The 14808-nt window shown below is 42.7% G+C and overlaps 1 protein-coding gene across 5 annotated transcripts in view; it reads left to right on the forward strand.

Moving 5' to 3' along the window:
- Window positions 1–14808, forward strand: part of LHFPL3 (LHFPL tetraspan subfamily member 3) — a 235326-nt gene that overhangs the window by 192280 nt on the left and 28238 nt on the right. Inside the window, exon 2 of one of the 5 annotated variants that reach the window (XR_006179202.1) lies at window positions 9816–9863. The exons of 2 other annotated variants lie outside the window; for them this stretch is intronic. Coding sequence is in view for 1 of the 3 variants with exons in the window: in XM_042872519.1 (XP_042728453.1) it covers window positions 6632–6747 (116 nt within the window). In the remaining 2 variants the exon portion in view is untranslated. Of the gene's footprint in view, window positions 1–6631; window positions 6748–9815; window positions 9864–14808 lie in introns of all 5 variants that reach the window. 2 more of the 5 variants (XR_006179203.1, XM_042872519.1) reach the window with 2 other exon arrangements.

Consider the following 14808-nt stretch of genomic DNA (forward strand, 5'->3'; position numbering starts at 1 on the left):
AACAATCAACCATTCCTAAGGACCTTTGGCTCTTGAGGGACTCAGTTTGTACAAGCTTCCATAAAGAAAATATCCAACAAAATCAGTTTCAGTTTAAAAGCATCCAATATCCTAAACTTTTTGAGAAACCCGATCAAGTAGCAGCTCTTCCACCCTTCATGTCTGGCGTGTCCGCAGGGAGGGTTCTGCCACTCCATCACCAGGGTTTCTCCCCAGGTCACTGTGGCTGTGCAAGTTGTTGCCCACCGACTCGTTCTACCACTTTTTATAAATAACTCAGAATTCACAGTTTGGGGAGCTTAAGCTAGGTCTTTCTCCCTCTGATGTGAGAAGTAGGAGTAGTCATACATTGGCTGTAGTGAAGAACAGCATTTTCCTTCAGTCTTCTGTGCACAGATGATACTTTGGTTATAGATTTAATGAAAGCATTATGTTCTAATTTTGCCTTTGAAATATGCACCTTTTAGAAGCCACCTCAATCTAATTATGTCTTTTTTTCTCCTGAGAAGACAAGGGATTGCACTGTGTCTGAATTAGAGTCAGCTACCCCAATGCCTCATGCAAGCCAAGTTGAATGAGTGCAGGGAAGAGGAGCATGGCAGAGGTTCCCAGCAAATGCTGTATATTTTACTCCCTCTACTGTTAGTATATGAAATTGCCGCTTGAAGAGAGAGCAAGACTGCTCCCTTAAGAAACACAGGTGCAAGGGAGCAGGAGCTGTGACACCAGCTGGCTGCCAGTTTGTTAGGCTCAGCACTTCGTCCTGCCTGTGCCAGCCTGCAACTTCAGATCTAGCTGCAGGTGTCCCTGTTCATTGCAGGGGAGTTGGACTAGATGATCTTTAGAGGTCTCCTCAAACAGCTCTATGATTCTGCGATTTGCTGATGGCAAGTGCTCAGTGTGGGGGAATTTACAAGCACAATATTGCTTTGAATGGCTGGGGCTCAGAAGTGTTTACAATTCCCAGATCCTGCTGAAGAAAGCAGAAAGAAGCCAGTGATCCCCAGAAATACAAGGTATTGGATGGGACACCAAGAGATCCATGCTCAGATGTTGCAGAGAAGGGGCTCATCCTCTGCAGTGGTGCCCTCTGTGGGCTGTGCAGGTCAGAAGAGAAGGACCATGGCTGTAGTATCTTATGGACGGGGTGGAAACTCTCTTCAGGTTAATTATATTGGCTCTGATATTGAAGTGACGCATAACATTTATCCAGTATTCATCTAAATGAGTTTATTCTAGTCCCACATATCCATGATTCCTGATTTAGACTCATTTGAGATCTGAATCTCACGGTTAGAAAACTTAATTTGTCCTAGAATAGCCTGGTTTTGCAAGTGGGTATTGTAATGAGAGCCTTTCCCTGTATAATGTTTTTTGCTTTAGAAACTGATTACTCATGATTCCTATCAGATCTGAATTGCAGATATCTGGGGAGTACAGCACCAGGATATTTTTGATCTAAATTGCCTTCATATCTGTTCTACTGCAGCCTTCTTCTAAAGCAGACTTTATATTATAAATTATTTTATAGATTATGTATTAGGTATGACATAGAATCATTATATACCGTGTAAGTGCTTTAAAATTAATTTTTTCTTGAATGTGCCCATGTATGAATGAATTTGATGTAAGCCTTTCATTTTTATGCTCTGCTACAGAAAGTGTACAAAGTACAAACTGTAAATCAACCTCCACACTTGCTGGAGTGACTGCTCAGCTATGAAAGGAACTTGCTCAATATTTAAAGAAGATTTAGATGTAGAAATAATAATAATGTGTGCAATGGAGCTGACATGTAGCCTCAGGAATTCCCAACCTAAAACAGTGGGATTTGAGACATAGCATCAGTGTGCAGGTCCTGCAGGTTTGGACTGGCTCAAAGAGGGGTGAGGAGATCATAGAGGTGCAATTGAGACCATGACGTTGTCTTGACCCCATACTGGTGGAGCAGTATTCACCAGCAGCCTTCCTATGTGTGGCCATAGGATGTCACAGAAAGTGGCAGTTTCAATGCACATGATGTTCAGAGATAGTGAGCAGTGTTTCACAGTAGCATTTGTTTTTCTTACTTTTATTAATTAAAAATCCCACGTGAGGGCATAACACAATTATTTATGGATTTGGGTCAAATTCAGCATAGTTTTATCTGATAATTTGGACCCTGGTATTTGCTTCCCTCTTCTCTGCCAGGTGTACTGCTGATTGTTCAGAATGTGGGGCTCCAGCCCTCCCCTTCTCCAGGAAAGAGGACCTACCACTGTCCACCCTTTGAGAAGGTCCCCATTAATCCATCGCACTGCCAGAAAACATGGGGAAAAGTGTCCCAAATGTATTCTTCCCCGTATAGGGACTGCAGTAGTCATCGCCATCAGGCACAAACCCAACGGTACCATACCCACCAGGCTGCAGTCACTTTTAACACGTGCTCTTTCCCTTGTGACCACTAACAGTTTGTGCTATTGCAGTGAAAATTAAAACAGGCGCCACAGGAGAGCTGGAGAACATCTTATTTCAGGCGACCTCTGGCTGGAGTTAGGGAACATCTTCAGTAAAAGAAAAGCCTTGGATCAAATCCCTGCGTGGAGCAGAGCGTGGCTTTGACCTCAGTGAACACTCCTTCCTTTGAATACCAGGTCAGGGAAGAATAGCTGCCATCTGACTTCTCAGCTTTATGTTGCCAGGCTTTTATAACTTGTCTCTCGAATTGTGTTTTGCTGATCTGAAATTTTCAGGATTTCATTTCAGAAGGCTGAAATGAAATTATTTTTTTTTCTTCTGGTTTTGCTGCTGAACTAAAAATAAAACCAATGGTTGTTTCAGTTCCAGCAGTGAGACCCTGTGCTCACACTGCAGTGAGCAATACTGGGAATCCAGGGAGACCTGAAACAAAAGCTACAACTTAAAAGGGAAAGGATCTAAAAGCTACCTGACCCAACTGCCGTAGAGATTAATATTGAAATTCCTGTTAACTGTAGTCTTTCAGCAGAGAGATCTTTGTCCCCAGTACCACAGGTGAGTTTACTGTGTAAGGATAAACCATATCACTCAGAAGCAAAAATAATGCACGTGAAAGGGGAAAGAAATTTGAGGACAGATTTTTTAAATATTGCACATGGATGATAACAACACAAAGGGATAAAAATAGAATATGTGATTAAACAGATTAAATCTGAACTTTGTTGTTCCTCTGGAAATAAGATTTGGTCAGAAAAAAAAGGTGTAAGAAATACAGTCTTTCATTTTATCAGGGTGTTAAATGGTGTGTTCCTATATGAACAGACACAATGTGCTTCTTTTATTTCATAGTTTGAAGGCTGTTTAGTAACTGAGGTAGTGGGGGCTCCAGCACCCCTGCATTGCATGTCTTAGGCACCATCCTTGACATGTTTTGCACATAAAAGAGCTGCTTAAATGAAAGCATTATTAATACCCAGTTCTCATTAAAAGGACAACGCTTTTTATACTAGTAATTATTAATATTATTACTAGTCTATTGAGCCATCTTTACTTATTGAGCCATTATTACTATTTGAGCCATCTTAGTATACTATTACTTGGACAAGAGAGAGTAGGCTCAATTTGCAGCAGGGGAGGTTCAGATTGGGTATTCCTTCTCAGAAAGAATGGTGAGGTATTGGAACAGGCTGCCCAGGGAGGAGGTGGAGTCACTGTTTCTGGAAGTGCTTGAGGAAAGGGTAGATGTGGTAGTTAAAAATATGCTTTAGAGGACAGTACTAGTGGTAGATGGACAATTTGATTAGATGATCAGGTCTTTTCCAACCTTAATGATTCTGTGATTTTATGATACTGTTAATATGTACCTGCACATAAAATGTCGGATATTTTTATGAGATTTTTTTTCCCAGCAGGGAGTCCTTTTCTCCAAATGTTTGTATTAAAATCATGGCAGACCCACTGCTATGTGGTGCACTTGTCAGCCAGCCTTGCTGGTGGCTCTCTGTGGGTGCTCTGGGACGTGGGCAAGTACTCAGAGCCTCACACTTCCTGCAACACTGGCAGCTGTGTACCACCTGCTCTGATGCAGAAACTAAGTCAGTGCACCTCCTGTTCACCCTTTTCTCAGGCTGTGTGTGAGAAGGAGAAAAATACCTTTCCCTTCTCTCTCCAGGCTCAAGCAATGAAGGTTGGTCTGGCTTTAGAGTGCAGCTGTCCATCCAGCAAAGCTTTTAAGCGTGTAATTAATCCATCCTCATTTAGCAATGTGCAGACACAGCTAAGTTTTACCAAGTGTGACCTGGGAGTGTATTCCAATTAAGGCATTTTGGTAAGTGCTTTGGTGAGCAAGGTTGGGCAGCTGATACGGAACCTCGGAAGGGCAATGGGAAAGGGGAGACAGACATCCATTGGCATCGAGGCAGAAGGCACTAAGAGGGCTAAGAGTCAGCCTCTGACTCAGAAAAGCTCACTTCTATTTTATTTATGGTTCCAATGTCACTTCCTCCAAATGACTTCACTGTACTATTAGAGTTAATAACTGACCTCTTTTAACCTTTCTGAGATTTACTCAAGGAACACATTGTGAAAGGCAACATTAATGATCTTTGGTGAAATTACCTAGCTTTTGTGGTGATTTCCATTCTCTCAAAGTTGTTGGAAATCCTTGATTCCACCCATGGAGAAGCAACTGAGACCTCTCTGGTGTCTTCCAGTGCTTCACGTGTTCATAGTTGGGATCTGACCCAGCAGTGCAGGGATGTGGAAGGAGGCAGGAGGTGAAGTGCTCAGATTTAGGCTAACACTCCAATACCAGAGGCAAGTTTACAGGCAATCAAGACAGATCACAGCCCCTCCACTAGCACCAGACTGCACGAGTCAGGATTGCGTGACCCAAACGTATGACCCAATATCAACAACACCTGCAGCAATATACCAGTTTTCAGGCAAGTTGTTTTCAAGAATTAAAACAAAGTGGATGGGAAGAAGGATGAGATTTCCATTGCAACGAGAAGAAATGAACAGGATAAGTAAAAAAGCGGTTTCCAACTTTGGAAAGATCGTGGTGGTGGAGGTGCAGGAGGAAGAGATGGAGGAGATGTCCCTGTTGGAGTCTGGAAATGGAGAGGGAGGAGAGCTGGGCTTCGTCAGAGATGTACTGAGGCTGTGAGTGGGGAAGGAGATCTTTCACTGCAGACAGAGAGGCAATGAAGGAGAAGAGGGCAAGATTCAATTATTCTGCATTTACACACTATACAATGGCTGCAGCTGTTCTTAAAGCTAATTGAAAGGGAAAATGCTTATAGAAATTAAAAGAGTTCTCAAGAATTATCAAGAAATGAAATAATGGAGCATAAAAACAAAGCTGTTGATCAAATCTGAATCTAAGAACAAGTAGCATTATTCTGTTACTACATGAAGGCCTCATCCCAATGCCAGGTTATTCAAGCTCCTTTTGCAAACAGCTGAAGAGCCCAACCTCCTCCAAGAGGCACTGCATGGGGCTGAGTCCCAACAGGGCACAGCAGAGCAGGGCACTCATCCAGATGTTGGTCCATCCCAAAGTGTGCACCCACATACTCCCTGATACCGCATCAGCATGTGAGCACAGCTGCTGCCTGCCTTTGGTGCGTGGGTGGTTAATTCACTGGTATGTTGGAAATGTCTGATGAAAATATCTCTGATGCTCTCCATTTAGAAACCTTTCCTCTGCAAAATGCTTCAAAGGGAAGATTCATTGCAGGAGATGTGCATAACCAAAAAGCGCTGAAGATTTTATTGTTCGAGAAAAACGTATGAATTGCTGTCATCTAAAATAAGCAGCCAGTGCAGTTTGATGTATGGCAGAAACTTTCTGGGTGATACAAAAATAGTCCTTTGTATTAATCTGACAGGTCTGGCCCTCCCAGGCGTGTACAAAGCCTGAGTGCCGCTAATACCTTCTGATGATGCCTTGCTGAGTCACTATATCACCAGCTCCTGCCATACAGTCTTTGTCTAAATATATACGATGTGCTTCTCTAATTGCTGTGAGTGTAAAATAGGGCAGGCGAGGTCAATGCAGGTTTCTGTGGCTGAGCTGAGATGTTTAATTATACGGAACAAAATCTCAGCATTGTAAAGATTGCTTCCAGTACTGTTCTATGTTTCTTATATATTACTGCAAGATGTCTGCGGCTTTAACACGTTGAACTCTCTCCTTTTCCATCAGGAATAGAATTTCATCCTAAGAAACAAACATTTTTTGTACCAAATATGCTTGACCTAAAACTTTCCACCTATTACTTCATAAATACTTTAAGATTACAGGGGCTCAGCTAGCTTAGTAAAGATGAATTGCATGTGATCCAGGGAATACAACCATTCCATTAGTTATCCTTCTTTCAGTTGTGTCAGGCTTTTTGTGAATAATCTGCATGTTTAATCAATGGAGACTAATTAAGAAGACACGGCACGTTTTACTGTTGTTTTAAAACCTGTTTGTTGCCATAGGCAAGACATCGTCAGTATTTCTAGATGCAAATAATTATTTGTTATATACACCATGGAGAATTTTACTGTCACCACTAACAAAGCTAAAAGAATATATAAACAGCAATACACAGATATGTAACCTGCAAAATTTGATAGTTGAGAAGAAAAGGATTATAACAAAATTGATTATTTCTTCCTCTAGCTCTATATTCAACGATCCCAAAGGTTCCAAATGGTTCTCCTTACACTTGCTCCAGAGCAAGGCTGCTTTACATATCCAAACAAAAGCAGTCAAATGCTAAAATTGGTAATGCCAATGTAAGTATGGACTTTCTTCAATGACTTTAATAGATTTTTTCTGAATTCACAATAGTAACAAAATATTTATCACTGTCCCTTTATACACCAAGTAATAGGGTAGAGTAAATGCTACTTAGGGCCAGATCTGTCTACTTTATTCACACAAACAACTGCATTGATTTAAATAAGATCAGTCAAACCAGCAGGATTCTCCCTGGCAGTGTCCATGTTAACAGCAGCACTGTGGGGTGAGCAGCTCGTGCTTGAGGCCCCATGTCTGCACCAGCAGCACGGTGCAGGGAGGTCATTATTTCACCCAGCCTCCTTCTTGCCCCTGTGGTTATCAGCCAATTATCAGCTGGAACAAGCATAGTTGATGGGAAATTCACCTTAGAAATATACTCCTCATCCCAATCAGAACATCAGTGTGGGCATATCCCTAGCTGGCCTCAGGCCTGCCGGTGTCTCATGTACATTATCCTGGTTTACCTAAGAAAAGAGAATGGGGACGGGTCTTCCCAGTTCACCGGGTGCTGGATTGTTCCTATTACTGGGTTTGTATAGGATATACACTACACACACTTAACCTGCGTAAAATCCTGTATTTTGGGATACAGACTGATGCAGGAATTATGGTATAGTGAGAGGTACATCACTCATAGAATCAGAGAATATCCTGAGTTGGAAGGGACCCATAAGGATCATCGAGTCCAAAGCCAAGAAGGAGCTAAAAGGAGGAGAAGAGTTTTACATCTGAGCAAAGTAAATCAGTTGAGGGACAGAAATGATTCCTAGTATTGCTGTGTGATGCTTATGTGCATACGGAGGGGAAATGTTCCTCAGCCTGATTAAAGTGTTGGCAGGAACGTGTCCTGCTGAGGAAAGCTGCTTGGGGCTGGAAGCGTGCTGAGAGTTCCTGAGGCTGGAATGGATCCAACAGCTCCCCTTGCATGTATTTGTGCTGACTGGGAGATAACTAAGCCTTCGTCTCCACGAGGATGGCAAAACTCAGCCTACATAATAAATGCCTGGGCTCCCCTAGGCCTGCTCCATAGTGCCCATAAATGGGATTGCAGGCTGGACAGCTGGTGTGTCCCAGGGGGCAGAAAGAGGAATAGAAACATTGTTGGATTCCTGTGGGAAGCACGTGTGTCTGGGGAAAAGCAGGGCACGGGAAGAATGGATCTTTCATCAGTGCGTGCTTGAATAGGTTCTGGGTTTTCCTAGGACATTTCCCAAGTGTACCAAATCATTGTGGTGCTGCTGACTTGTAACAGCTGCCACCCAACCTGCACCAAACATCAGCTCCACCTGGCCGGGATGTATAGGAAGGAGGCAGGCAGCAAAGTGCAATTACCTGCCTACAGATGCTTCCATGTTCATCTGGCAGTGCAGAAGGAGCAAACTAATACAGGAGGGAAAGTAAAATGCTGACCATTTTATTTATTGGACAGAATATTTAACCTTTTTTGTTTTTTCCTTTTTTTTTTTTTTTTTTTTTTTGCCCCCAGTATTATAGATGAGATAGATGCTTTGCTTTATACCTCAGTACTCAGCCAGTGTGTGTATCCTTCCATGTCTCTGTTCTGTCTTTCATTGCCCAAATGAAGGCAGGAGCCAGTCCAACTCCTTGTTTTAGCAGGCAGTCCAGTGACAGCATACATGCAGTCACAGCTTCCAAGAAAGACAGAAAATCCAGCTGATTTGTTTTAAAAAATAAAATAAAATCCTTACCGCCTGCTGTGAAGCTTTAGAAAAGTTAATATTATTTTCATCAGGGCTGTGCCAGTTGTTTAACCATTCCATTTAGATACTTCCAGCTATTACTTCCAACTTCACTGGTGTATTTTACAGTTCTTCTACATTAAAAACAGCTAGAAGACATCTGATTCTATGTTGGCTATTTGTGATTCATATGTCAAGTCCAGTTTGAAATTCTTAAATTATTTTCCAAACAATCTTGGAGTGATATTGGAACCACTGGGCTGTGTTTTTAGTTAACAAATGATTGCTTTGAGATCTGAGACTCTATTTTAGCATACCCTTTGAGACCCCTGTGAAACAGTAGAAGTTTAGCCCAATCGATTGCTCTGCTGCTCCCACAGAAGAGCCTCGTTTCTTTCTCCCATGCTTGTTACAGATTTTTAGACGTTCAGCAGTGTAGTACACAGCCATGCAGGCACACTTTTTTTTTTTTAATATAAATCCTTTAGCTTGTAGGTGACTTTCAGTGTGTTTCCTCACTGGGCACAAAATGCTGTGTATAGTGCTGTAAACTCACAAGAAATTACCTGAGTATGGAGCTGAAGATACGTTCCTCTGAGTCCTGAAGTATCTGCAGGTTCCCTGTGGGCTTCCCCAGAGCACAGGGTGTACAGGACCTCACCAGAAGATAATTCTATGGGTGCATAATTAGAAGCACAAGCCGTGTCCGCCCTGCAGATCCACTGTGCACACCAGATTAGGTTGGGTTCTTTCAGACAGTGCCATTGTTTTTGGAAGTACAGTCAAAAATGACAAGCAGTGCACCAACAAGAGTCAGATAGTATATCTTTATTACTTTAACTTCTCATCCAGAAGACAAAATTCTGTAGATCTGTATTTTCTGATGTAGTAACTGATGTGTTTTTATCTTTCATCTCAGTAACTGTTCAACGGTTCTGATTTGTGATTTTTTCTTTTTAATTTTACACCTTTATTCAAATACTTTTGAAGTAACGTGGTTAACATAGTGCTTAAAGTTGCCCACTGATCAAAAGATGTTACTGGGAGTTTTGATTCTGGCACGATAGCAAAAAAAATCAGCAACACACAGTAGTCCTTAAGATGACTTTGCTGTTTTGTGTTTAAGTTCTGTCACTGTTTCTCCTCTGTTAATTGTATTTTTTCACCCACCTCCTTAGTAACCCGCTGAATTACTCCTGCCTTTCAGAAAGTTCCTTATCTGATTAAATAGCAGCAGAAACCTGAATGATTCACACTCTCCCCACTGTAGCAAATAATATTGTTTACAAATCATACTACGATGTGCACAATCTCATTTGATTATACCTTAACTGTTCTGTTTTTCCCTCCCTACCTCACAGATGATGGAAATGCTTAAAACAAGTTAAGGTAGTATGACACAGACTAATGTAAGTGTGAGCATGGCATCCAAGGGACGAGCTGTGGAGTGCTTGCGCGCTTCTGCCAAAATACGTTGCATGGCTTTCTGCTGTTGTCTTGTGTTTCTGATGTTAGGCAGCATGTTCAGCAACATTTAAGCATTCATTTTCTTTTAATATTCCCAGCTTTTTTTTTGTAGTCTTAATAAGTTTTTTTTTTCAGTAGCTTGTGGCAACTGCTTAGTGGCAAATCTGCAAACCGTGTGTGTTATTCTTGAATAACGTTTGGAAACACCTGCAAGGATCAGGGCCCAATTGGTTATGGCTGTTCAGAAACGTGCTGCAGTGTTCCTTAAGTTTTCAGGCCAAATGGATCAGAAACAGTATCGACACTGCTCCTGTGCTTATTGCTGAAAAGCAGAAGCTCCTGGTTTGCTGTCTCCAAAATTCAAGCGTGATACTGGTGCAGCTGCCTGCTGCGTACCACTCTGCTGTGCACATCTGTGCATTGCACTGCGAATGCTTTGTCAGAGCTATTCTGTTGTAAAGCATCTTACTTCATGAGACAAGTACCACACTGGAATTACAGATGTTGTGTTTTCACAGTATTCTTAAAAAAGACTCCTATGGACAAAGAGAAGTTACTGATACCCCATCCCTGGAAGCACTCATGGTCAGGTTGGATGGGGCTTTGGGCAACCTGGTTCAGTGGGTGGCAACCAGCCCACAGCCGTGGGCTGGAACAGTGTGGCCTTCAAGATCCCTTCCAACCCAAACCATGCCATGATTCTGTGATTCTGAAGGTTATATTCTCCTGTGTTTATATATTTCTTTTAATCTTAGTGTTTATAGCACTTACGAGGGTAACACCGATCAGTGTATTGAAATACATTTATTCACGTGAGTGTTCTGGTGCTGTCTGGTAGTGAGAGGCAGAACTCAGTTATTCCTTGTTTGGATTCCTGTTCACCCAGGATTACCACTCATATTTTCAGTGTACTGTGAGTTCTTGTGATGAATATGATCAAATACTGACCTGGTTACCCGGCAAGGTAGTGTCATCCCCATCCTTGGAGATTCCCAGAACTTGACGGAACATGACCCTAAGCAACCTGCTCTAGTTGGATCTTCCTTGAACAGATTGCTGCACTCACTTCTAGAAATCCCTTTCAACTTTTTTTTCTCAATGTTTCTGTAATTTCATGTCTGCATTGGTGGAGAGTACGGAAAAGTCACCAAAATAGCTTTCACTATGCTGTAAATTATAATGCGAAGCCAGATCACCAGAGGTCAATGCACTGGTCACTGTTCCACTTTTCAGCATAATAAAATGTCGGTTATTTTTCTCAGTGTGCCCAGTTCAGCTGCTTGCTATCAAGCTACATTTGTAGGCATTTGCTGTGTTTTCTTATCATGCCACAAAACCATCACTTCACTCCATTGTAGGCAATATTGTAATGTGTGGAATTACAGCAGGTGTTGTGTGGGAACAGAATGACTTTCCAGAAATATATCTATTTTTGAATTATCGGAGCTGTGGCAAATGACACTGACAGCCATCTATGTGATGTTTTTATAGTTTATCTCAATTTTCTCATGTAAGATCTCTACCTCTATTCCTTAAGACGCTAATGATTAGACTGTCAGAGCTGAGAAAATCCACCTGGTGAGCAAGGTCACCTTCTCTATCCTCAGTAACAAAGGAAAACATCAGAAAAACAAGGCTAAGGAAATCCTAATTAACACCAGTGGTGAACAAAAACCTAGGGAAAAAGTAGAGCACACGATATAAGACTCTACAGAGGTAAGATTATTTTTTGAAATAGTAAAAGAAGCCTGGAAGCTGTATTTTCAAATACAGTTAATGCTGGGGATGTGTTGCAGAAAAACAAGGACTGTTATGTGATTGCACTGCCTCCCTTTCCTGGGTGAGCTCCCACAAGCAGTCTGACTATGAAGCTCAGCTACGACCCCAGTGACCATTACTACTGCCAGGCACTTCAGCTCTTCAAGTCTTGCTTTGCTGTGCCACTATGACAAGAAATATTCCCTCTTCCCACAGCGCTCAGATAATCATTTTTCTTCTCATTTTCTTCCCCTAGTTTTCTTTTGGTTCAAAATTCAAATTACCCAACTGGGCTAATTCCCACTGATTGCTACTGCTTCCTCTCAGTCCCAGCCCCCTATTACAGGATTGCTCCCACCAGCTGACTCTTAGGCACCAGTGCCTGGCAGATAACTGCTGATGTGTGGAATGCTTCTGCCTATTCACACCTATAATCCATGTGTTTGACAGCCATCTCCTAACTCAGTCCTCTCTGGGTGCTGTGACAGCCCGGCACTGTTGGAACAAGACTGGTTTCCCCTCTGATTCCCCTTGCATGACAGAGATGTCCTCAACTCTTTTCTCTTACCTTACAAGTCCGAGGAAGTGCTCCATAAAGGAGAGAGGGTATTTTTGTCTTCTAGCACCTGTATGGGTTCAATAGCACCTGAAACTCTGTTTCTTTCCCTGAAGGGGAGCTGCCACTTTCAGAGAGGCTTAAGGACAAATCAGGACAATGTATCAGAAGTGCCATCGGTCCAATGAGCTTACCCTGGAACAAGGAGTGGTCTGCATGACCTCCTGAAGTCCTCTCCTTCTAATTTTTTTTCACTATTGTGTTATTTTAAACTGTGTTAACAACTGCAGCTGCAGAATTTAAGCACCACATTAAATGCCTGCACAATGAGTGGCGGACACCAGGACACCAACTAATCAGCAGGAGAGGACAGACCTGTGGAACTGCTGCAGGCTGTTGAATGTCACCATCTCTCTTCTATGCACATGCTCACATGGGTGTACGTTGGCATTACGCAGTCAGACAGCTTCAGTAATGTCCACAGAGCCAGCCAACCTGTCTAAAGGTTGTCTGCAGAGCCTTTCATAGAATCATAGAATGGCTTGAGTTGAAACAGACCACAGTGATCATCTAATTTCAACCCCCCTACTGTGTGCAGGGTCACCAGCCACCAGACCAGGCTGCCCAGAGCTACATCTATCCTGACCTTGAATGCCTCCAGTAATGGGGCATCCACAACCTCCTTGGGCAACCTGTTCCAGTGTGTCACCACCCTCTGTGTGAAAAACTTCCTCCTAATATCTAACTTAAACCTCCCCGTCTCAGTTTAAAACCATCCCCCTTGTCCTTTCACTCGTAAACAGACGTTCCTCCTCCTGTTTATATGCTCCGTTCAAGTACTGAAGGCCACAATGAGGTCTCTCCAGAGTCTTCTTTTTTCCAGGCTAAACAAGCCTAGTTCCCTCAGCCTTTCTTCATACTCTTGGCTGTCAGCAAAGCCATTCATTTGTTAATTGGTATTCTCAAAACATAAGAGCATAACCTAACCACACCTGGCTGAAAAACTTGTGCTAAACTAGCCTATACTGACCAGCATATCCCTCTTTTTCTGGTGCTTCCAGCTTAGAATCACAGCTGAGTTATACTCCAGTCCCAACAGAACACTCTCTCACATCTTCTGCAAACCCTGTTGCCTTGGTTGGTTTCCCTTTAAGCCTGAGAAAACCCATCCTTCACCAGGTGCTCAGCACAGTTATCTTCTCCAGTTATATCATTCTGAGCAAATGACAGGAATAGTTTTTCTTTATTACCTGCAGCACAGTTTTATCCCTCAGGTGAAGGCTAACTCCTCTGAAAGTCATTCCCAGAATATCATCATTGATCAGAATTGCCCCCTATAATTTCATTCAACCTTCAGCTGTATGCAGCTCTGCCCATATCAGATTAGGTGTCTGGCTTCCAGCATTCTCTCCATTATCTTTCACTAAAAGAAACACATACACTAGGATTTCCCACAACACCTTCTGGGCTTCCCAGGCAAAGACACAGCTCCTCACAGTGAGTGTCAACATGGTTTCCCTGCTCCTTGCTGTGTCCAACAGCAGCAGTGAGCATCAGCCAGTGCTCTCCAAAGCAATCAAACTGTACAGCTCTCTTGCCTACTTGTTTTCTTTCTCTGTTCTGTGTGTTTAGATATTCTCTGCACCATGGACCTAGGCTTGCCTTGGGTGGGACATTTCTTATGTCTCTTCCTGGCAGTCTTTTTCTGCTTGGTATTTATGTTGGCCTCTGTCATCTCCACAAGATCTTCTGTCCCAACATTTCCACTTGATCCATCTACTCATGCTTGTTCAGGCTGCTGCTCCCTCACCTTTGAGAGCCTGGGATCCAGTAATAATAAAAAGGATAATTCATCCTGTCCTCCTCTGCTCTTATCTGCCATTTTACAGCACTGTACCAATCTCACCAGCATTGCCAGTCCTGTGTGATCACAAGCTATGGAGTAAAGAAGAGAACATGTGAACAGGCACAGCTCCCCACTGGCACAGCTCCCTTCTTCCTGATTTTCATATCTTTGCAACTTAAAAGAATGTTACTTTTTAACTTGAAGCTAAACTTGGTCCTGTTCATTCATTTTTGAAAATGTGGCTATGCCTAAAGAAAGCAGCACAGTCCTGGTCAGTGTCTTAGCCTATCCAGCACACTAAAATGGCTTCAAGGGACCTGAAGGAGCTTTTCGGGGGATGAGAGAAAGGCTGGACTCAGCTCAGTGAAGCACATTCATTCCCAGAAGAATTTAAGGAGCCATAATGAATTCAGCAGGATGGTCCATGGACAAAGAGGTGCTCCTGTCTAAGTGGTTTGCTGGATGGATGCCACAGACCAAATTGCTCCCAAAAGCACATGGGACAGCTAGGAAAGCAAAATTTTCCCTGTGGAATACCAATGTCTTCCTTGCCCAAAGCCTTATTCAGCCTCCTGACGTGTGAAAATTGCAGGGTCTTTATCAATGACAGCGTAAAGCTCAGCTGACCTCAGACCTTCATGCAGCAAAGCACTGCTATGATCTATCATTAAGGCTGGCCAACTTTTCTGCATCACGAGTCCCCAGAATGCCCGTTTTCTTATGGCCC

Source organism: Lagopus leucura, unplaced genomic scaffold (assembly GCF_019238085.1).
Source record: "Lagopus leucura isolate 7727_CA_CO unplaced genomic scaffold, USGS_WTPT01 Super-Scaffold_100008, whole genome shotgun sequence".
Classification (NCBI taxonomy): Eukaryota; Metazoa; Chordata; class Aves; order Galliformes; family Phasianidae; genus Lagopus; species Lagopus leucura.